General features: G+C 35.4%; 2 protein-coding genes, 1 non-coding gene and 1 pseudogene across 4 annotated transcripts; 2 read left to right on the top strand and 2 right to left on the bottom strand.

Moving 5' to 3' along the window:
* The first annotated feature begins 1,795 nt into the window (after positions 1 to 1,795).
* On the top strand, positions 1,796 to 10,925 carry LOC145570843 (pentatricopeptide repeat-containing protein At4g30700 pseudogene; annotated as a pseudogene).
* A 278-nt stretch (positions 10,926 to 11,203) lies between these two features.
* LOC145571966 (uncharacterized) lies at positions 11,204 to 16,019 on the bottom strand. Its single transcript, XM_081630980.1, has 2 exons — positions 14,968 to 16,019; positions 11,204 to 11,999 (listed from the first exon to the last, which is right to left on the bottom strand). The coding sequence occupies exons 1-2, from the start codon at positions 15,251 to 15,253 to the stop codon at positions 11,635 to 11,637; spliced, it is 651 nt and encodes a 216-aa protein (XP_081487106.1). The 5' UTR covers positions 15,254 to 16,019; the 3' UTR covers positions 11,204 to 11,634.
* A 3,748-nt stretch (positions 16,020 to 19,767) lies between these two features.
* Positions 19,768 to 23,041, top strand: LOC145571965 (uncharacterized). 2 transcript variants are annotated; one of them, XM_081630979.1, is made up of 4 exons: positions 19,768 to 19,920; positions 21,328 to 22,215; positions 22,341 to 22,511; positions 22,598 to 23,041. In XM_081630979.1, the coding sequence occupies exons 1-4, from the start codon at positions 19,915 to 19,917 to the stop codon at positions 22,625 to 22,627; spliced, it is 1,095 nt and encodes a 364-aa protein (XP_081487105.1). In that variant the 5' UTR covers positions 19,768 to 19,914; the 3' UTR covers positions 22,628 to 23,041. The 2 variants fall into 2 exon arrangements, with proteins under 2 accessions (XP_081487105.1, XP_081487104.1); XM_081630978.1 differs by having other exon boundaries at positions 21,325 to 22,215.
* A 916-nt stretch (positions 23,042 to 23,957) lies between these two features.
* TRNAS-UGA (transfer RNA serine (anticodon UGA)) lies at positions 23,958 to 24,039 on the bottom strand. The gene has a single exon. It is a non-coding gene; the product is annotated as a tRNA-Ser (tRNA).
* Positions 24,040 to 24,208: the final 169 nt, after the last annotated feature.

The following is a 24,208-nucleotide window of genomic DNA, read 5'->3' as shown; positions in this document are numbered from 1 at the left end:
CTAGCAACTCATTCGGTTCTACCACAAGTTCCAAGTCGGCAGAAATCTGGCTTGGTAAGGTGGAGTTGACAGGAAGGTTTACCACTACTCGTTTAAGTTAAGAAACGTGGAAAACATGATGAACCTTGCTGTCTTGAGGTAGCTTCAGTCGGTATGCCACTGACCCAATGCGCTGCAAAAGCTCAAAGGGGCCATAATAACGAGCAGCCAATTTCTCATATGGCCGTTTGGCAATCGATTTCTGCCTATAAGGCTGTAGCTTAAGGAACACCTCTTCCCCCACTTTGAATTTAACATCCCTCTGCTTGGGGTCAGCGCTTTCTTTCATCAACTGTTGTGCATATTGATATTCATGTGCAGCTCACCCAAGATCAAATCCCTCTCCCTCAATCCTTCCTCCAAACTTTGCACCATTGTAGTACTTTTCCCAAATTTGCAAATTTTTAGAGGATCTCGTCCATAAACCACGCAGAATGGGGTCGTATTTGTGGTTGTGTGTGGTGCAGTATTGTAAGAAAATTCAGCCCATGGCAGCCACAATGCCCAAGCTTTGGGTTGGCCTGCTACAAAGCACCTTAAGTAAGTCTCCAAACATTTGTTGACGACTTCGGTTTGACCGTCCGTTTGGGGATGGTACGTCGTACCCCTCTTGAGTTGAGTCCCCTACAGCCGGAACAACTCCTTCCAGAATACACTCATGAATACCTTGTCTCGGTCGGATACAATAGAATTGGGAAATCCATGTAACCTCACTATCTCCCTTACAAAAATTTCAGCAACCTTCAAAGCATTGAAGGGGTGTCGTATGCCAATAAAATGGCTTTATTTCGACAAATAATCCACTACCACCAATATTGCATCCACTCCCTTCGAAAGTGGCAACCCTACAATGAAGTCCATGGATAAATCTTCCCATATGGCCTCCGGAATCGGAAGCGGTTGCAACAACCCATAAGGACTTTGTTGGATTGTTTTCCCTCTTTGACACGCTTCACATTGTTGCACAAACTCCCCAACTTTCTTCCTCATGCCGGGCCAAAATTACTCCCCTACTAGTCTCAAATAAGTCTTCACTTCCCCATCATGTCCCCCACTCGGAGTAAAATGATACTGACTAAGGAGCATCGGAATAAATTTTGATCCTTTAGGTAAACCCTTGTATAGCACCCTCTGCCCTTCCAAACAGTACCATTTGGAAACTTGCTGCCCCTCTAGCAGCCCTCTGCACACTTCCCCGAGCCACGGATCTGTTGCTATTTCCCTCTAAAGGTCTGACCAGTCCACCACAGAGGTAAAAACTAAGTCCCCAAACTATACCAGGCTACCTCCTTTGCACGAAAAAGCATCAGCCACTCTATTCGAAGCCCCGGGTTTATATTGAATTTCGAAATCCATGCCCATCAATTTCCTCATCCATTTTTGATACTCTCCCCCGACCTCTCTTTGTTGAGGCAAGAACCTCAAACTTTGTTGATCGGTTCTAATTATGAAGTGCCTCCCTAGAAGATAGTGACGCCACTTCATTACTGCCAAGCTAATCGTCATCAACTCTTTCTCATAAATCGACTTAGCTTGGTTTCTCACCCCAAGCAACTTACTAAAGTAAGCTATCGTTCTCCCTTGTTGCATCATCACCGCTCCAAGGCCAAAGCCCGATGCATTCGTCTCAACTACAAATTCAGCTTGAAAATTTGGTATATCTAGAATGGGGGCGGTTGTCTTGGCTGTTTTGAGTGCCTTGAAGGTGTGGGCAGCCTCCATATAGTCCAACCGAAGCTATCCTTCTACAATTGAGATGTCAAAGGTCCGGCTATTTGTGCGTAGTGAGCTACAAACTTCCGGTAGTAATCGGTGAGACCCAAAAATCCCCTCAACTCCCTCAAGTTTTTTGGTTCCTCCCTCCTACTCCACTATTGTCTTCCTCTTCTCCATATCCATAGCCATACCCCCCTCCGAGATTATGTGCCCCAAGTAAGCTACTTCCCTCTTACCAAACTCGCATTTCTTCCAATTAGTATTCAAGCTATGCTTTGCCAAACTCTCCAACACCAATCGGACATGTCTCACATGTTCTTGCTCCTCTTTACTATAGACAAGGATATCATAAAAAAACACCAAAACAAACCGTCTCAAGTAGGGTCTAAATACATCGTTCATCAATGATTGAAAGGTCGCTGGAGCGTTAGTTAGCCCAAATGGCATAACTTAATGGCCTTCATGAGTTCGGAAGGCGGTTTTGTGGATGTCTTCCGCCCTTACCCGAATTTGGTGATACCCCAACTTCAAGTCCAATTTCGAAAACCACTTAGCTCAATTCAACTCATCTAACAACTCATCGATCACCGGAATAGAAAACTTGTTTGGCATGGTTTCCTTATTCAAAGCTCGATAGTCGACGCAAAATCGCCATGAACCATCCTTTTTCTTCACAAGAATCACCGGACTAGAGAAGGGGTTGGTCGAACGTCGGATGATTCCCGCTTGTAGCATCTCTTGAATTAAGTGCTAAATTTCATCTTTCTGTATTTTAGGATATCCGTATGGCCGAACACTAACCGAATCATTCTCTCCCTTCAAAACAATCGAATGCTCATGGCTCCTCCGAGGTGGTAGACCTTTCGGCATCTCAAATACTTATAGTAGTTCGGCCAAAAATGTAGGGGGGGACTGCTGCTTCCTTCTGTTCCTCCCTTTCCCAACTCATACTGCCAAATTCAACCCATACTCCTTGCCCTTCCTTGTTCAAATTCCGCATCATGGCCTTGAGAGTGATTTGCCTTTTTTCCAGTGTCGGGTCACCTATGAAAGTGACGGGCATCCCTTCCACCTTGAACTTCATGATATGTGTCTTCTAGTTAGTTGTGAGCGCACCCAATTTTTCCAATCATTGCACCACAAAGGATTAAATCAGTATTTCCCAATTCAAGGGGTAAGAAATCCTCTACAATGGTTACCCCCTCACTCAGTTTCAATCGCACTCCCTTGCATACTCCTTACCCTCTTATCACCTTACCATTCCCCAAAGCTACGGTAAAATCACCCCCCTTAGCAACCGGCACCGCCAAATCATCCACCAACCTTACCGCGATGAAGTTATGCATCACCCCAGGATCTATCACCACCACTACCGATTTTCCGGCCAACTCACCTCTCAATTTCATTGTTTTGGGGTTAGAGATCCCAATCACCGAGCATAGGGACACCTCCACAGTCGCGTCCCCCTCTTCCTCATCCTCTTGTAGTATCTACTCTTCCCCCACCACCAAAAGGACGATCATCTCTTTCCTCTTACAGCGATGCCCCACTTCCCACCGTCCGTCACAACGAAAACAGAGATTCTTCGCTCTTTTTTTTTACAATTCCGCGTCGGTGAGTCTCCAGCTATGTTGACGGAGGCTTGAGATTTTTGTGGCTTGAATCCGGTTTTAATCGAACCGAAGTGGGGTGAAACCCCATATGTTTGTACTAAACCCGATCCACTAAACTTACTAGATTGTCCTGGATTATAAAAACTTTGGGTCGACCCAAACTTCAAAGGCCCTAAACTCCATCCCCTTCTTGGTTTGACAGACCCTATTTTTCTCCTCAATTCGACTTGCTAAATCCATGGCTGCTTTTAAACTGAATGGGTTTAGCATTCTTAGCTCAGTTTTTACATCTCCCTTGAGCCCATTTATGAACTGACCCAACATTAGAGTTTTGGGAATTCCCTCCAACGGAGCAGCCAACTCAATATATCTCTTCCTATACTCCTCCACTATGCTTTCTTGTGTCACTGCTAGCCATTGCTCATAGAGTGACCCCATATGAGATTGTCGAAATTTATAGAGTGCTCGTTGCCTGAGATCCGTCCACCCCACAAACGGTCTCCTCTTCTTCTCCTATTGATACCACTTCAAAGCCGCTCCATCCATTGCCACCGCAGTCGCCTCCAATTTTTCTCTCTCGGCCAGTTGATAAAACTCAAAAAAATTTCCGCACGAAGAATCCAGTTATCGGGATCTTTCCCCTAAAAAACTGGCATCTCCAACTTCCGACGTTTCCATTGGCCGTCACCACCGCCGCCTGGCCAGTTCCTAAACTCAAACTCCTCCTCTCCAAGTCCATCTCCTCTCCATCCCCTCCTCCATAGAGGTCGCACCTCAGTCAAAGAGGAATAAAGGTTGATTTTATTAAACTATAATAAAGGTTGATTTTATTCAAAGAGGAATTTCATGAGAATTATTGAATTATTATTATAAAAGCTTTACAAGCATGATTATTATATTAATCCCACTATGCGGATTCATTGAAGACTATGGACTTTGTATGACCTAGTCTTTCTCCAAGAATAGCCTTGAAATAGTAGGAGACTAGTTTGGGGGGTGTGCACACTTAGAGAGGAAATTGGGTTTTTGAAAAAAATTTGATTTTAATAATCACTATTATTGAATTATTGAGTTATTGGTATTATTTTTTAGTATATTGAGATCATTGGTTTTTAAAAAGAGAAATTGGTTTTACAAATCATTTCTATTGACTTATTGAGTTATTGGAATTGTTTTGAGATTATTGTGAATTGGTTTTGAATCATGAGTTTTGGGATTATTGGATTAATCATTGGAATTAGTTTTAAAAGCATGTTTGCAAATGAATTGAGTTTACATTATCTTGCACTTATCGTACTTAGTATATTTTGCTAATCCGTATTTCCTATTTGTTTTGATTCGCCCTGTTTACCGTAATGGTAAGCAATGTTAACTATTTTCAGTTGGAGTCATGAGTGAGCATAAGGGAGTCCCGGGATTTGCTTCACCTAATTTAGGAATGTTGGTCTCATCTTTATTTTGAGTACTCATAACAATGTTACTATTTTTATAAGTATTAATAAAAGAAAGAGTATTGATGTTTCCGCTGCAAAGTATTGATTTTTATTTAGTAAGTTTTGAATAGCCTTGCGTAATCACGCGGAAGTAATACGCCTAAGTCTATCTCTACGGTATAATCAAACGTATTATACTAGTATTTCCGTAGATGGAGATTTTGGAGTGTTACATTAATAATAATAATAATAATAATAATAATAATAATAATAATAATAATAGTACTAATAAAAATAATTATAAACATCCTTCTATAGCCGACAATAGCAAGTTAGCCAGAGACTGCTTTGTCACATGATAGGGGTCAACACTTGTTCCAGTTTAAAGTGTGCTCCGTTATAAAATGTAGTAGTTTAAAGCGTCATATCAGAATTGGACACACCACTAATTACTACAAATTCCAAGGAATTTAGTTCCATCGCACTCAAGAGGTAATCTTGGAAAATATTTTATAGTGTAATTATGAAAATTATCTATTTTTAAGATTTATGTGTGATAAAAATCATGCATCGTACGGACTTTTATCTAGATATAAAATATAATAACTCTTTGTAATTAGCTTGTGTTATGGAAAAGAAATTGAATTTTTATCGGATTTTGGATATTATATCTAGTGGCGGAATTAAGTTCAACACAGTTAGTCAATTGACCCACTAATTATTTTTATAACATACATACAATTTCATGTAATTTGTCAATATATACCTGATTTTAATGTAATTTGTTTCATATAATGGGATGAATTTATTACGCTATATATATATATATATATATATATATATATATATATATATATATATATATATATATATATATATATATATATATATATATATATATATATATATAATGATTAAATTTTTATATATAGGCAATCAATAGTAGGTTTTTTCTATTGATTTGAATCCACTTAGACAAATTTCTCATCTTACTGGGCGGCTTCATCTTCATTATGATAAGTAATAGTAAGGATGAAAATACTTGTGGTTGACATTGCTAATATCAATCGTTATACTTTTCGTCATAATCTTCTATCCGATAACGTGCAAAAAAAAATGACTTTAAATTCCAGATTTTGTAATCCTTATGTGTTTGACAAGTGTTATTATTCTCATATATATATATATATACCAAAATACGGATCTTTTCTTCTACCAGTATTAACCTCAATCAGTCTAATTGTTGTGGATCTTGTTACTCCCTTCATTATTTAGAAATCTTTAGTTGGAAAAGTATATAAATGTAACAAACTAGATAGATTTAGTTAGCTTATTGTTTTTTAATAAAATTAAAAATTTATAAGTTTTTCAATATTCATGTTTTTACAGTGTACTTGGAGTTATTATCTTAATTATTGGAGTTTACCTAATAGTATTAGGTAAACGTTATGAAGAGAACATGAAAATTTTTAGAATGGTGATGCAACAATTGAGAAACCCAACCCATTGTAATAATTTATTTACATACTCAAAGTTAATGTAAGATATTTGTTTAGATTTTCCTCCTCCACTTGACTTGTTTGGCGGTTATTTGTATCATTATACTATTAGATCTATGTTTGTTGAGTTAAGTATAATACAGGGGACTCAATTCTTGCAAAATGTGGGGAAATGGGACTCTATTTATTTTATAGAGGAAAAGGGGACTAGGGTTAAATTTCTGGTGTTAGGGGGTATTTTTCAGGTGACTTAACTCACCTTTAACCCAAGAAGAATTAAGTCCCCTCATTATTGCCTTAATTAAACCAGACAAATTCAATCCCTTTATTAATCATTTCTGCTGATTGTTTTGAAAATATAGCTGTTTGAAATTAAGAAAGTACAACAACAATACAAAAGCTTTGTTCTTGAAATTTTTTTAATGTTTGTTATCCAAAAAAAAAAAAAAAAAATTCTTTCAATAATTTTTTAATGTTCTTCATCTCTCTGGTTTGTAGCTTATTTGTCTTGCATTTGTAGTAGAAGCACACATCGTAATTTTAGTGAAGGCTTGTAGGGCCCTAAATTATTTTTTTAAAAAAAATAAATAAAAAAGTTATCGATAAGCCTAGTGTATATTGCAACAGAAGGTCATTAAGGAGAGTTTCTAAGAAAGTCAAGCATCCTTTTATGAGATTAATAATATGCCCAAACTATAAACAAGTGGATGGGTGTGATTATATTAGGTGGTAGGTTGGTTGACAGTCCACGTGAGTCAGAGTTAGTTTATGAGATGGTCATGATTTTAATTAAAGAGAAATGTGGAGTTAGAAGTTCGGGGATGTAATGAAGATGATGAAGAAAATAAACATTCAAAGTATTGTAATTTATGCTTTATTTTTGTTCCAAAAAGAGGAAGGAAATCTTTTTTTTTTTTTATTGGTCTTAAATTAAAATGTTTACCAAAAAAAAAAAAAAAAAAAACATACTCCTTTTTTTAGTTGACCAAAGTGACTCAATTGTTTAACCAAGGGGACTCAATTCTTTCCCTTATTTAATTAGAACCCACCGAAAACCCAAACCCATTCTAGCCCAATCCCTTTTCTCTCTATAAAATAAATAGAGTCCCCTTTCCCCACATTTTGCAAGAATTGAGTCCCTTGTTTTATACTTAACTCATGTTTGTTATGTACTTTGGTTAGTTTCATTGTATAGCTAGTGTAGTTGGTCTAGCTTAGAGTTTATGTTAGTGTTTATTGTACTATTAGATGTTTGTTATGTATTTCAGTTAGTTTCATTGTGTAGCTAGTGTAGTTGGTCGAGCTTAGAATTTATGTTAGTGTTTAATACCTTGACTTGTTGTTCTTTGAAAAAAAAAAAAAAAAAAAAAAAAAAACTTGACACTTTGGACTTGCAGGAAATATGGAATATTATGAATCCTAGGGATGTAACTGTATGTTATGTTTGATTGAGTAATGTAATCTTTTTTAAGTTGTGTTACACAAATAACAAAGATATTAATTGAAATTCTTTATCTCGATAGTTACCTATATCCTTAGTTACCAAGGTAAAAAAAAAAAAAAAAAAAAATGGCTTTCAAAAAAAAAAAATGCAAATTAAAAGTAATTGAACGACCAAACTAAAGTCATCACACCTAGGAGTGTCAATTAGGGTGTCTGGGTAGGGTTCGGTGAGCTAGGTCGGGTCTATTTTGAACTTGAGTCATACTAAATTATTATGGGCATATCCATGTAATCGAAGTCTTAATTGGGTATATTTAGGGTCAATTTCAAATCGGATCGATCGAGTGAAATTTTGACACCTTTAAGTCCACACCTCATAATCATCGATACAACTCCATACAAATCCTTTATATAAAGTACATTTAAATAACTAAAATAATCAAAAAATAAAGGAAATTCACCATGATTTTTAATAGTTTTCCATAATCAAATCAACTCCATATTAATTACTGCTACAACAAAAAAAAAAAAAAAAAAAAAAAGCAACAACAACAAAACCTTAGTTTAGGATAGTTTACACATTCTTTTAATCACGTTTGTCGATGTATAAAATATCTGAACTAACTAACAACAACAACAACAACAAAGTTGAAATCGGACCGGATAAGTCGGATTCTAAGTAGACTCCGATTCCGACCCTCCTCCGAGTCGGAGTCGGATTTTCTAAACGAAGTCGGATTTGAATTATTATTTCTCGAATTCAGTTCGGATTTTTTTCTTCGGATCGAATCGGACTAGGGGCGGATTCGGACTGGATTGCCATCCATGGTCCTCATAAGCTCCTAAGTCCAAACACCTTATTTTTAATTCACTTTATTTTTGCTTATCTAATCTGATCTGTATTTAATTACTTCTGCTTTTTTTCCTAATTTGAACATATTATTATTATTTTATTTATCTAATTTGATTTAATTACATTTTGACACTATGTACACTTGTTCATAAGGGAAAAAAATATCAAATGAGGTCAAATTAGATATTTGTTAGTGTGTATTTTATAAAGATATATTTTTTACAATTCTTTTCATTACAAAATTAAAGATATTTAGCAATAAAAATTTAAACATTAAACGATATGTATGTTTAAAACTTGGTTTTTCTGATTTGGTGCGATTTAATTTGATTTTTTTTTGATATGATCTGAACTAACTAACGGTGAACTAAATATAACCTATGTTAGCTAATTTTTGTTTATCTAGATTTGAAAGTAAAATCTTTTGGATATAGACATAACATCTAATGATCTAAACAATATTTGTATAATTTTTGTGCTCATGATGAGATCACTCAGCTCATGTCATTATCATCTTGTATCTTATATTTTAAGAGATTTTATTTTGATAATTATTAACAACAAAATTCTAAGCAATAATCAATGTACATGCACTAGAGCTGTATTATTATTTGGAAAACTTGACAAAAAAATCCCAATTTTAACTCAGTCACTTAAAATAATTTCAACTTTAGATTATTTTTTAATAATCCGAACTTTGATATAAAATTGCTCCAAATGATCGGGTTTATAAAGCGTAATAAAATCCCTTAAACACGAAACCTCTACGCTTGGCAAGAGTTCGTTAGGACGTTAGGCGTAAGATACCTTAAAACCAATAGATGTGGTTAACTAAACACCTTAAAACCTTACTATCATCCTTTAAAGACAAACCCACGCTTCCAAAAATACACGCCCTTCTCATTACAAGTGGTCTGATCAACCAGAGAAACCCAGCTACCAAGCTCATTTCATCCTATGCTCAAATTGGCGATATCAAAGTTGCACGCCAAGTGTTCGATATGTTATCTTATGGAATACTATGATAGCGAGTTATGGAATTCATGGCCATGGAGAGGCTGCTCTTTCAATATTCCATGACATGATCAAGACCAATTCAAATCCCGATGATGCTACATTTGCATCTCTTCTTTCAGCTTTAGGCCATTCAGGTCTTGTAGAGCAAGGCCAGTACTGGTTCAATGAAATGATCAACAGATTCAGGATTGAACCTAGCGAGAAACATTATGCTTGTGTTGTTGATCTGTTAGCTCGTGCAGGTAAAGTGGAAGAAGCTCTTGATTTAATAAATTCCATGAAAAAACATGAAGCTGGGATGTCCATTTGGGCCGCTCTTTTGTCTGGTTGCCATAACCACAGAAAATTTTCCGTTGGAGAGTTGGCTGCTAGGAAAGTTCTTGAATTACAGCCAGATGATTCTGGCATTTATTCTTTAGTTGCAAATTTTTTTGCATCAGCGAAAATGTGGAAGGAAGTGGCTGAGGTGAGGAAAGCAATGAGGATGGCAGGTATGAAAAAAGTCCCTGGTTACAGCATGGTGGAGGTGAAAGGTAAGCTCCATGCTTTCCTTATGGAAGATAAGAGCCATTACCAATATGAGCACATGGTCCTAATAATAGAGAAATTGGACTCTGAGATGAGAGCCATGGGTTATACGCCAAAAACCGAGTTTGTTTTCCATGATCTTGAGGAGGAAGTAAAGGTGAAAATGTTAAGTTTTCATAGTGAAAGACTGGCTATTGCATTTGGCCTCTTGAACACTGAACCAGGGACTAAGTTGGTGATTACTAAAAATCTAAGAGTTTGTGGAGATTGCCATGAGGCGATAAAATATATATCAAAAATTGTCAACAGGGAGATTGTTGTAAGGGATGTAAAACGATTTCATCACTTCAAACACGGTGTATGTTCATGCGGAGATTATTGGTGAGTCATGACTTCAAGTCTTCAAGAGTGTTAGTACTAAGGCTAGAGAAGTTAGGTCCTATTATAAACTGATCCTTCTTACAGCCTTACACTTGCTGTGGAACTATAAAGAACAGCTACTTGAAGCAGAGGAACAAGCTTGTATTACTATTCTATTCTCAAGGATTCATTTGATAGTATCCTTGCAAGAAATTGCCAGCTTTTTGAGAAGATTATATGCTGTCCTCTGACTGAACTTCTCCTGAAAATAATACTACATATCCGAAGGTGGCTTCTGAGATCGGATAAATTGTCTGCCGAGACATAAGCCACATCATAGAGAAGTTTTACATTGATTGCGCAGGCAAAAAAGGTTAATCCTTCATTCCTTTATTGATCTCACTGATGAAATTGCAATGTTAGAATCTGGGATTTCCCTGAAACAATTCAATACACATTCAAAATAGTTGACAGAAAACTTCCAAGAGATTTGGAGCAATTTCATCACTTGACATGTGGTTTCTATTCCTGTGGTTCTGGAGACCTTGCTTAGACATTAGTTATGCTGTTGAAAGAGCACAGATAACTTGGTATACAAGTGATTATTTCATCATATAAAGCAATAAGTGTTTTGTGATAGTAAATTTGACATGAGTATGAAAGTATGTTGTAAGTAATACCATTAGATTGAAAGAAGTAAATCACTTTTACAATAATAACCAGCCTTCAGAAACGTAGTTATTAATTAATTCAACTAGTTCATGCATCACCATTCATCAGTCAGGTACTCAGGTAACAGTTGAAGGTTTGGTATGGAAATGTGATTGCTTGCAAGCATTAACATATATTTCGTATGAATGGAAAGAAAGACCTGTTTTCATCATACAAAACATATAGTATATTTGTAAAAAAAAATTAGCACCGCCGACACCAAAACCATCTAATAACCTGGTTTCATCCCTTCATTCTAACCCCCAAACACCATGCCCCAAAAGAAGGGATATCCTTAATTGTTTCTGTCCAGCTGAATATAGAAAATACAGGTTTTGGCACTGGAAGACTTAACCATATAAATATCAAAATCAAAATGTTTGTATGGACTTAAATTCTAACTTCTTGTCAAAATCCTTCCGTCACCTTTTTTGAATTTGGGTCTGAAGGTTCTGATTATCTTCTAGTAGTCGGTCATACTCGAGCAGCAAATCAGCCGCCTGTTTCTGAAGGGCGACTACATGAGCATCAGCAGTCTCGATCGTCTTGTCTTTCTCTTGTGATTCCACCTTTAGCTTCTTTATTTCCTCCTCCAGCTTTGATAGCTCGTTCTGCAGCGTTGTTATTTCCTTTGAAGCCTTCTCCTCCTTATCCTTCAGCTGTTGCTTTTCTTTTTCAATCTTCTCTAATTCCTCTTTTGATGCTCCAACTTTGCTTCTAATATTGATGAGTTTACGGAGATAATGGTGCATACGTTCAATTAAGAAGCCTAGAAATAAAGTGAAGCCTGTAAAGAAAATAAACATATCTTTGTTAGATGTCTAATTAGGTATATGCAAAAATCAGAATGATATAAGCTACTGCACTCTGGCTAGATTAGAGCAAATTTATGTCAAGGCAGCAAATGGCCAATATCTCATATTTAAAAAGTAAACAACAGATTAGGAATCCATAAGAACTCAGGAAGGAAAGAATGAAACAAATTCCAAATTCATTAATGCCAGCTGAGGAATATATATACATTATGGTTAACACACATGCTCGGATAAGCTTGTAAGGGGGCTGTAGCAGCTTAACGGCTTAACCTCTCAGGTTCAAGCCCTAAGCATGTAGAAGCATTGGAAGGGAGAATTTTGCCCCTGTTTAGGGTCTAACCCAACTCGAATTTAAATCCAAGGCTTCGGATACCAGGTACTTTCTCTCAAACAATACATTATGATTTTATTGATTTATATGTATAATGGTTACCACCACATGCTTGGATAAGCTGGTATGGGGGTTGTAGCAGCACAACCAAAGGCCTAAGATTCAAGCCCTGAGAATGTAGAAGCATTGGTAGGGAGAGTTTTGCCCCCATTTTGGGCCTAACCCAACTCAAGTCCAAACCCAAGGCTCCAAATACCAGGTAGTTTTTCTCAACATTGCATTATGATTGCTAACACAGGACTATGTTGCTACGTGCTGCTACAGTAACAGTTGAGAAAATAAGATCAATCAACAAATTTACACAAATCCAAATGGAAGAGATCACTATTGGGTACTTATGTTTGGAGCTCAAGGAATAACATAATGTTGCTTGTGTACTCCCTTTAACTCAAGTGTCAAACTCAAATTCTGGCACAGGTACATTAATTTTGCCAAAATCAACCAAAAACTTTCGAGTGAAGAAAGCACAGAAGTAGCATAAGCACTTTCTTTCACCAGGTAAGTAGTCCTAAAGAGAGTTCATATTCATCACTAGATGGTCGATTCACCCAAAATTTTCTAAAAGAACAGCTAGTTTCAGCCTTTCTTCAGGACCACAGATATTCAAGAACAATTACATCTAAATATGCATCTTCTGTAACCATCATATCTATCCTCATAATGAGCATATCACTGGAATCTTGTGTCCATATTGATTCATTGATTGTAAGTGTTATATCTTCAGTAGCATGCATTAACTGATCCACAACCTCACCCCCCTCCCCCCCCCCCCCCCCCAACATAGTGTTATATCTTCAGTAGCATGCATTAACTGATCCACAACCTCCCCACACCCCCCCCCCCCCCCCAACAAAAAAAAACATAAAAATAACATTCAATTGTTTTATGTCCAACTTTCACCAGATAGTCTATCCTAAAAAAAGGTAAGTCCCCAAAAGAGCTAGATGGTGCAAGGTCCATGAGACAATGTCAGCTCTAAAATTATGGAACTATGTACAGTCTCAAACTCTCGATACTAAAATGTCCCTCAACATGTCATTACTACAACCAAATTACCAAACTCATTTAAAATGCCATCCAACCTATCAAAAATTCCTTTGAAGCGGTGAGGAGTACAGATGCAAATATGTAGACAAGTTTACTTGGCTGTATATGAAAACCTCATACCAACTGTTATTCAACATCAGGGTCATATGACTTTCTACTAATGAGAAAACATCTGGGATATAAATTGTTGAGACTGCAAATGGATAGATCACCAAAATTTAACACCTATAGACTATCCACATAAAGCAATTGAGAAGTCATGTGCTAAAATTCAACCTCATTTACACTTTCTTGCACTAAGAAAAACTCAGAGATCTGCAAAATAAATAAACAGTCTAGGTCCATTTTAAATATAAAACTCAGAAATTCCATCCCCTCAAGTTTTTCTGCACTGTTTAACAGAAACTACTAGGTAACAAAGACTTTTCCATCTTAAACAACAGATGTTAAATCGAATTGATGCTTACCAATCTCAACCTATAAACCCTTAAACCTTTAGCCACATGCAGCTTTTGAAATCATAAAGAACAAAGGCCATGCACTTCACATTATGAAGATTTACTGCAGACACCTGTATTCATATGAAGTATATATTCTCCTATAAACAGACACCAACCTTTTTAAGCGAAATAACCAAAACACCAGAACCTCATAAATAGAAATTCCTAAATTCAAATTTCCTAGTGTGTCCCAAGATACTAAACATCAACAATCCAAGTGCTCCATGTTAAATATATATCACTGACCCCCACACTATACCACTAACAGACATTGGCTTTTATGGTAAATATGCATGAACAATATGTATTTTTTAGGATTTGGATTGGATCATATTGAGCAAATCAATACGTAATCCCATCATTTAATAAACAGCATGTTATCAGCATACTGGTTTTACTGAACAATTTCCAGAATACTTATTTCTATTTCACGATTTCTTCCGATGTTTAGCATATTAGGTCTCACCTTAACACTTGCCAAACTACTAACTTTACATACAATTTCACAAATTGCTATCATTACAAGCTACTAAACCTCCCAAGTCCTAACACTAACTGATAACCACTACAATTGCTGATACCCAAACAAGCCTACTCATTGCCCTCCACGAAATTATAGCATTTCCACATCATAGAAACAATTGAATGTATAATCCAATTCAAAAACATTTCCTAAACCACAAACCCTAATATGTCCCAATTAAATCACAATTAACTACTCTCTTCTAAAATGCCAAATATTAGCATCATATACCCATACAATCTCCACTATCACACAATCCTTATCATTCAAATTACACAAAGAAAATAATAACATGAAAGATTAATACAATTTCCACAACATTCCTCATCATTCAAATAACACATTACAACATACAACATCAACACAAACAGAGAAAGCAAATGAAACGGCCCGAAACAAAAACAACCACAAATCACAATAAACCAAACCAAATCAAACCAACAAGAAATTGACAATAGAGAATTGAAGATCATTCATACCCATAAGTGAAGCCTCAAGCAAATGAGTCCTCCACAAAACTTGATCCATAGGTGACATAGTACCAAGCTTATTACCCTTATTTTGGATCTTCAAAATATTCATCAAATGAAACATAAATATCACAGACATTGTACCAGCAATTGTTTTCACTGTTGCTGGTCCTCTCCCTAATTTCACCTGGTCCAAGCTTTTCATTACAAGCTCTCTTAATGGCCCCACTTTCACTAACAAGAAGAAAGCTACCCCAATTTCTACACAAAGAACAAGGAACAAAAGCTGAATCATCTTCCTCTTTTGAACTTTTTCTTCTTCTTTGAGTTTTTCTGTGAAAATCCACCTTCATGTAAATGAATTCCACTCTTATGGAGGAAGATTAACTTCAGAAAAACTTCAGAAAACAAGTAATTTTCTTTGGAATTTTATAGAATTAGCATGATTTACAAATTTTGAAGGGGTTATCAACATTTTGCTAAAATTGGCAAATAAATTGTTAAAAAACCCCAATGTGAAAAACCCACCAACATCAAAATTAAATACTAGTATAAGAGAAAAATCAAGGGTTCATAAAAAAAAAAAATTAAAAAAAAAAAAAAATCCAATCTTTACAAAAAGAAGCTGCTAAAACCCCTTTAAAGAAAGCAGGGTTCTTTGGAATTTTGAGATAACAGATCTGGGAAATTTGCAATTTTCAGCAAAGAAAAACTGTTTTTCAAAGTTAAATAAATATTAAGAGCATAAAATGATGTTTTAGGGATTAATAGAAGGGTTTTTAGCTTGAAGGGTTGCCTTTTTTTTTTTTTTTTTTTTTGGGAAAGGTGCAAAAAAACAAAGATGATAATGCCAAAGGGTTTTAGCAATTAACAGTAGATATTAAAAAAAGGATGTAATTAAGGAGTGAATTACAAGAAAAAAAAAATGGAGAATTATAGTAAAAATGTGAATAAAATGAAGCGTAAAAATGGATTCCAAGACTAAAAGGAGAGTGAGCCAGTGAGGAAGACAGAGTGTCAGAAAGAGTGAAGAGAGAGAAAAGCAAGTGTTTTTTGGAACAAATTGTACTCTCACTTTTAACATTTGAACTAAACTCGCCATCTATTTTATGTTTGGTCTCCTTAATTAAACTTGTCTTAATTACAGATTATGGAGTACTTTTTTTTTTAACTAGGGCAACTAACGCGCGCGATGCGCGCGCATAGCTAGTCATATCTAGTTACTCTTTCGGCTTGGTATTAAAAACACAAATTTAGTTATTGGCAAAATTAGTGACAAAAAAATATGTACACAACTATGTTTATGAGTATAAATATCCAAGACAACTAACATTAATGCATGAAAGCAAATAAGTACGTAATTAAATATTTCAGAGGGTATAATTGTCCAAACACTATTCATTAAAAAAACTTGTACATATTAATGAGGGTATATACGTAAATGCACATTTTAAAGGGTATAATTGACATTACACTATTCATAAGAGTAAGTTTCTACTTTTTATAAGGTAGGGATAAGTACAATTACAACACAAATGAGGTATATGTGGATTTAGATTTTTGAATGTATTAGGCGAGATTTCCTCGACTCGATTATACCTAAATTTAGATGACTCGAAACTAAATCAAGTCTAAAATAATCTGATTTGAACTCAAATTATATTTAGAATTAACTAAAAATAAAATTGATTTGAAGCAAACCAACTACACGTAGTTGATAATAATTGTTTTGCACAATTCAACTTATATTTTTATACTTGACCCAAAAGCTCAGTTATTATGCCAAAACCTCCATGCATTAATATGTCCCATAATTATATAGACTTGACTCAAAGCCTTCTTACTAGAATATGACTCGACTTTCAATTCGTATCTTAACAAAACAACTTGTTTTGCACAATTCAACTTAGATTTTTATACTTGACCCAAAAGCTCAGTTATTATGCCAAAACCTCCATGCATTAATATGTCCCATAATTATATAGACTTGACTCAAAGCCTTCTTACTAGAATATGACTCGACTTTCAATTCGTATCTTAACAAAACAACTTGTTTGCTAACTCTAATATTGAGTAAGTTCTATTCTAGTAAATTTGACTTTATCAAAGTTATTATCAAAGCTCCTTTATTATAATTTAATTGTAAATTGATTTTCGGTAGCTTTTTTGAAACTTATCCTTACCTTATATCTCACTATGTATATTTTATAAAGAATAAAAAGAGAGCAAGGCATTTAGGGAAGGAGAAGAGAAAGGGGCCGGTCGGCCGGACATCGCCTTAACATAAAATGTAATGCCCGAACTCGCAAAAAGTAATGAGTTTGTCGGGCCAAAATAGGCTTTTTAGACCAAGTTCGGATTTTTAACAGTAATAACTGTTTTTACTTGCCCAAACCACCCTATTTTTGAGTCATACTAGATCATCTCTATAAGAAAAGGGGTTAGGGTGGGGTGGGTTGGTGGTGCGAGGGGAGATAAAGAAAGGGGTAAGGGTGGCGGAGGTGGTATGTACGGTGGCGACGGGGGTGGCCGGGGATGGGAGCTAGTCTTTTCTGTTGAAAACTACTCGTACATAGTAAAATCAACCACAAAAAGTAATTTTCATTCAGTTTTCAAGATTATTATTGCCTTATTGGTACGATTAATTAATTTTCAATTCATGATTTTATCTAACTCATATGACCTGCAAAATCATAAAACCAAAAATTGACTGTGATACTAAATGAGCTATGGATATCAAATTACTCCCTAGTAGCTTACTTATGGACAAAACTACTAATTGAATGTCCCTCAAACTACTTCGTATTAAATAAATCTTAATAATGCTTTTCAATATACTTATTAGAGTATTAAAGCTTCTAACTCTCTAAGCTACGGAGTATTATTGTAAATGAAAATATTACCTCTATCTTTTAAATGCAACTTATAAATTTTATTTGTCTTACAAATAAAATAATACCTTAAAATTACATCTAATATGAAATGAAAGTAGTAATTACATCAAACTAAATAGCTTTTCATATGCCAAACCACGGGCTAGGAGAATAAAAAATACATGTATAATAATAATAATAATAATACTCCGTAATAGTTAATGTGTACCCGTATTTTACGTAAAGCCGCCATTTAGAAACTGGTTCTCTTTCAATATTTCTCATTGAATTGGTCAAATTGAGACGCCCATTCTTTAATCTTCACGATCACCTAGCAATAATTTTTAAGATCTAATTATAAATTAGAAGAAAAATAAAAACTTAATGCCATATGATTTTGTTTTCCCCACCTATTAGTTAAACAACAAAAAAGTGTCTTGCAATTAAAATCTTTTTAAATGTTTAGATTATATATGGAGACAACATGAATGTGATTTTAGATATGAGTCAACTATATCAAAGAATACTAGAAGAGTATAAAACATTATTGTAGCGTAAATGTTTGTTTTTGGTTGAGTAAAACTCACAAATTTACAATTACAATAGGTGATTTTCTAGTTTAGAAGTAACTTAGGGTTCGTTTGGCATTGCTGTGGTTTTCTGTTTTTTGGTTTTTTGTTTTTTAAAAGTGTATGATATATGCCCCATAATAAATCAAAAATGATTTAAACTTATTAAAATCATGATAATTTTGAAAATTGACAACAGAAAAGTGGAAACACCTTTTTCTTGTTTCCTGTTTTTGGTTTTCAAAAAAATAGGAAACTGAAAACCAAAAATGATGCCAAACAAGCCCTTAATTTTTATTTTTTATTTTTTTTATTTTTTTTTATTTTTTTTTTTAAATTTTTAGTTTGAGGAACGATTGAGTGAGCTTTTAATGTCTTATACAAGTAGTATATTAATGAATTATCTATGGCTTGATCATAAGATTAAGGGGTGTCAAACTTTTGTTAGAGAAATAAATCCACCACTAACAAAACAATAATAATATTCCGTTTGTTTCAAAAATAATTGCCCTATTTTGATTGTTAAATTTGCCAACACAATTATTTGATCAATAATAATTATTATGTTCTATAAATAACAATAATTTTTTTTCTTTTTATAAATTACACATTGAGAAAACTCTAACATGTTTTAGGTTTTTTTTTACTTATGTTTAATATTAACTAAGATACTCCGTATACATTTGAAACGAACGGAGTAAGTTGTTAATATGGTGGTATGTAAAGATGACACTGGGTTGGGCCGGCCTGAAGCCTGACACGAAAAAACCCCTGTTCGACACGGACACTAAAAAAGCACGACACAGCACGATACTATGTATGTGGGCCGTGACCGCCTTTATTTGGGAGAAGCACGATAAGGCATGGCACAGTAAGGATCGACACGACAAACCATGCTAAAATCAATGCAATTTGCTTAGACACGCAAGCCTGGCATGATGGCATATGGGCCTAGGCCAACTTTTTGAAAATTTCGGTCCAACATGACTCGACGCGAAACTCGTGGGTCGAGCTATGGGCCAGACCTAACTAACCCCAAATTACGTGAGCCTGACCCGAGGCACGACCAAGAGCCATCTTTAGTGGCATGGAGCAACTAAGTACTTAGTTCCATCTCCCAGTTTCTAAGAATTTAGCCCGTGCTCAAATGTTGTACGGGAATTGTCCTGTAGCTAAGAAGAAGCAGTCATTGCCAGACTAGACTTAGAATGACTTTAGGTAAGGGTATGTATTAGAAGAAACAAAGAAACAAACAATTAGAAGAATTGTCAAATATTATACAGTTGTCTTAACCAAGTCAATGCTCACAACAAATTGTACACTACTATAATATATATAAATCCTCCATTTGCATTTTCTTCATACCCACCCTCTCACCATTTTCTTCTTCTTCCTTAATTACTCCAATTATTGTTCTTTCTTCATAAATACTCCTAAGTTTTCTCTGATTTTCATTATTCTTTCTCATTATCCTCTGTTATCTTTGGTGTTTCATTCCAAAGTTTGCTGCTTTAATGGCTGTAAGTTTCTTATTCTTTTACTAATGCTTTGACCTTTTCAAATTTTGTGTTTTTTTCTTGTTTTTTTGATTGAGTTTTCTGGGATTTTTGTGGGTTTTCTGGGTTTATTGATTTAGATATTATGAACATTTTTTTGGGTGTTTTTGGATGGTGGAAGATCAAGGAAATTATGTTGCTCTGTTCATAGTTTGTTGACTGAATTGGGTTTGAAATTTGCAATCATTATTAGTTCTTTGTTTATGATTATGAATTATTTGCAATATTCTTGTAAATTTGGCATTACTGATTTTGGAGATTTTGTGATTAAAACATTGTACTTGCAATACTTGTAAAGTTGTAATTATATAGCTCCAACTAATTTATATTATAGTTTATGTACTAAATACGGAGTACTAATTATAGTTTTGATATCATTGCTTGATTATAGTATTGGTATCTTTCAAGGTAAGATTTGAATGATTTTAATGTATAGGATTTTTAGAGATGTCATCAACATTAGCAAAGTCAAATTTAGTTTATAGTGCGTCAACTTATGTTATCTTAGCAGCAATAAATATTGCCTTGAAAAATCATAGCCCCTTTTGGCTTTTCATATGAGTACACGCTTTAAGTCAATACTTGTTTATTCCACCATAAGAGATTCTTCTTCGACATTGCATTTTTGGAAATATTGACTTTGGTTATTTTTGATGTTGGGATCTTTAGTTGTCAAATGTAGTATTGATTTATGCTACTAGAGCCCTTTACTACGAAGTATCTTGTAAAATTTTAATCCCATTCAGGGTTATTTTGTGAGATGACTGAGATCCTTTTAAGTTGTGTACATGTCAACATTAAAGTGTTAAAGTTTGCATTCTATTTCACAATAAAGTTGAAAATGCTTAACCATATTTTATAAAGAGGCCGAAGATAATGGATATTGAGCAATTGATCGTTATTTAAATGCATTATGCCTTCAGATTCCAGGAACAGATAGCTGTTTCATCAAATATTTTGGCAATTTTGATGTAACATGAACAAATAACTCTTTTCCTTTTAATACAAACTCCTTGACTTGGACTCGGTAAAGGTTCAAGTGAGTTTTTCGAGTGGCTAATGACTTAATTAGCTATGACACTCTTTTGCATATGTGTAGTTCAAGCTGTAAATAAGTGGTACATGTTTTTAGTTTCATGTAGTGTTCTTAGTAAGATCACTTGATGTGAAATGCGTGAAATGCTTGCTGAATGAATTGAAGTATTGAACCCAAATTTGTATTATTACCTTTCTTCTTCTTGTGTTCTGATTTATAGCTGGTTTGTTTGACAAATTTGGTTGCGTAATAGACTACTTACTGTAACTAATTAAAGAAAGAAGTTTTGTGTTGTTATCATACTTATTACTTCTTGTGCTTTCTAATGTCAGCAGTCTAAAGTACCGAAATTTGGTGCATGGGAGGGTGGAGAAAACTACACAGTTTTCTTTGACAATGCACGAAAGAAGAAGAATAATGGTCAGATAATAAACCCGAATGATCCTCAGGACAATCCTGATATGTTTCCACAAAACGGAGGCCCAGCTCCAGCTCCTAAAGGACAGCAATCTAAAACCCCAGAATTTGGTGCCTGGGAAAATGGAGAAAATGTTTCCTACACCGAGTATTTTGAAACTAAACGAAAAGCCAAGAATGGTGAGCCTACAGCATCTGTAAATGAGCCCCAGATGAACCGAGACATGCATCCTCGTAAGGATCCTCCTGCACAGGCTCGTCCTGCACCATCTAAATCAGAACCAAAACAAGAATCAAGGGCAAAGGTGCCAGCGTTTGGTGCTTGGGAAGGTGGAGGTGAAGGTGGATATACCCAGAGCTTTGAAAATGTTAGGAAGAACAATAGGAATGGGCGTACTGTCACACCAGAACCTTCTTCTGATGCACCTCACGGTGTAGGTGAACCTCCAGCCAAAGAGGGCCGTTCTAAGGTGCCTCAGTTTGGTGATTGGAATGAGGGAGAAAATGGTGCATATACCGCTTATTTTGAAAATGCTCGGAAAAATAAGACTGCAGGGCCTGTGCCAGACCCTGTGGAGCCCCAGCTCAACCGGGATATCAACAATAGAGCTCGGCCTTCTTCTGCTGCTGGGACTAAAATTAAGGCAGATGATCATCAGTTGAGAAATGCAAGTAGAGGGTCCAATTCTTCTATGAATGAAACTCCTCAGAGAATTGGAAAACAAAATCCTGGGGGTCATTCACCTATTCATCAGAAAGGAGGCAGGCTTCAGCAAAAACCTCCAGCTGGCCGAGGAAATCAAACTGTAAGTGCTCTTTAATTTCTTCAAGAAACCATCTTTCATAATCAATTTCCTCCATCAAATGGTCTTTGGCTTCTTTTATGTAAAAAATTGTGTTACTAATAACATTGTGTTAAAACCTTTAACAGCCAGATAGAGGGACAGCAATTCCAGCATGGGGTGTCTGGAACACTGATCCTCAACAAGCTGAGGGTTTTACGGGTGCTTTCACAAGGGCTAAAGAGGAGAGGAACACACCCCTCAACTCGAACATTCCACAACGCCATAACCAGCAACATCAGAGATCACCAGAGAGAAAGGTTAATATTGCATCATGTACTTAACTGCAGTCTAAAGGGTTTGTTTTATTATACTCACTAATTTACTTTTGTTTCTGGTTTTACAGAAGGGAGGTTGCTTTAGTTGTTGTTTTTGATAAAGAACGCTGTCTAGTTGTTAATCCAATTATACGATGAAGGCCTAAAGGCTTGGATAGTCTTGGGTGGTAATGACTCTTATGAGCTACAAATTGGCTTCTTCATATGTCAAAGATCCAAAAAATTGAGTTTTGAAGAACAGGAATGATTTTCTGACTATGGGTGTTTATATGTGTGCTTTTCTTTTTCTTTTTGGGGAGGGGTAGGGGATTCAATGGTGTAATTGATAACTCTAGTCTATGCTTTCGGGTTTGGGTTCATTAGTTATTCTTTTGAAGGATCCCTTATGATTAATATTCTTTGAAGTTGTTGGTATATGTTTTGAAGTAGACTTTGAGCTTCCATTTGTTAGTTGTAACAATCATATTATGCATAAATTTGAAGCAAGCTTCTTGAGGCTCTTTCATGGTCTATGACTTTCCAACCTATCCACTGAATTCACTTGTCCTTCTTGCTTGGCCTGAACATCGTAGAACTGCCAAACCCATGCCAGCATGGCATGGTTGCCTTGCGCCTTCCTGCTAACTTGCACGACTGCACATTGAGAGTTGTCAATCCTTCACAGTGTCTTGCATGTACAATTGTATGTATTGTGCACAAACTAATTAAAAGCACAAGATAAATAGTGATAATATTGACCCACAAAGTGAAAATGATATTGTGGCTAAATATTTAGGCTAAACAGAAAATGAGGGAAAGGAAAGTAGCACCAAGTAAAAAGAAACGCAGGATGTAGATGTAGAATGAGTTCTCTATTTCGCTGTAACGTTCTACAATTTGTTTGCATAATCACTTGTGGCCTTGCCAACATGAGCGAGCATGTATCATTGTTGGAAACAACAAACAAGTTTGTAAATGGTAAACACATAATCCTGAAGTTTGGAGATGAGAATCAACCTCATCATCAACTTTCAAGATAACTTGTTATGAGCATTCACTTATTTTGCTACCAAGAGTTGCTTAGATCATTGGACCACCAGTAAGGAAGTTGTTTTAGCTTAACAAGAAGTCTCGAGTTCAAGCTCTCAGAATACATAGCTCTAAGAATTCAACAACATTTTATTGGGCTAATTTTTTCTTCAATAGTGGTATGTTCTAACTCAAATCCAGATTAGTCAGAGTCTAATAGGCTTTTGATTACAGGGTGACATACCCTTAAAAAAACATTTTTGCTACTTGTATTTGACAATTCCAAACTTTTCTCAAAGTATGTATTGTTAATAAGATTTTTAAGCTCCAAGTTATTAGAAAAAAAGTTAATCTAACCCATTTGTATAGAAGCTATAACCAAAAATTGATGGAATTTTGCAATTTTAAAAAATATTAATTCGTCGACAGCAGGGTTCGAACCTGCGCGGGCGAAGCTCAACAGATTTCAAGTCTGTCTCCTTAACCACTCGGACATATCGACATTTGTTACTACGAAAGCAAAAGAAAATTATATAAATAAAAATTTGAAATGAACCTGGAACATGCACAAAAGTTTCCGTACTACTATATTTCTGATTGAATGTCACATATACACACGTTGGTTTGTAGTGCACCACTGCACCACACACCAGAGTTATTCACTCACTATA

Source organism: Chenopodium album, chromosome 12 (genome assembly GCF_948465745.1).
Source record: "Chenopodium album chromosome 12, dcCheAlbu1.1, whole genome shotgun sequence".
NCBI classification, from domain to species: domain Eukaryota; kingdom Viridiplantae; phylum Streptophyta; class Magnoliopsida; order Caryophyllales; family Amaranthaceae; genus Chenopodium; species Chenopodium album.
This window is presented reverse-complemented; position numbering and strand designations above follow the sequence as displayed.

What these genes read in the sequence shown, in the direction of transcription:
- LOC145571965 (XM_081630978.1), top strand. An exon ending in CTGGCCGAGGAAATCAAACT is followed by an intron (nt 22,216 to 22,340) that starts GTAAGTGCTCTT and finishes AACCTTTAACAG; the next exon opens with CCAGATAGAGGGACAGCAAT. An exon ending in AGAGATCACCAGAGAGAAAG is followed by an intron (nt 22,512 to 22,597) that starts GTTAATATTGCA and finishes CTGGTTTTACAG; the next exon opens with AAGGGAGGTTGCTTTAGTTG.
- LOC145571966 (XM_081630980.1), bottom strand. Translation starts at nt 15,253, where the DNA reads ATGATTCAGCTTTTGTTCCTTGTTCTTTGTGTAGAAATTGGGGTAGCT. An exon ending in GCTTGAGGCTTCACTTATGG is followed by an intron (nt 12,000 to 14,967) that starts GTATGAATGATC and finishes TTTTCTTTACAG; the next exon opens with GCTTCACTTTATTTCTAGGC.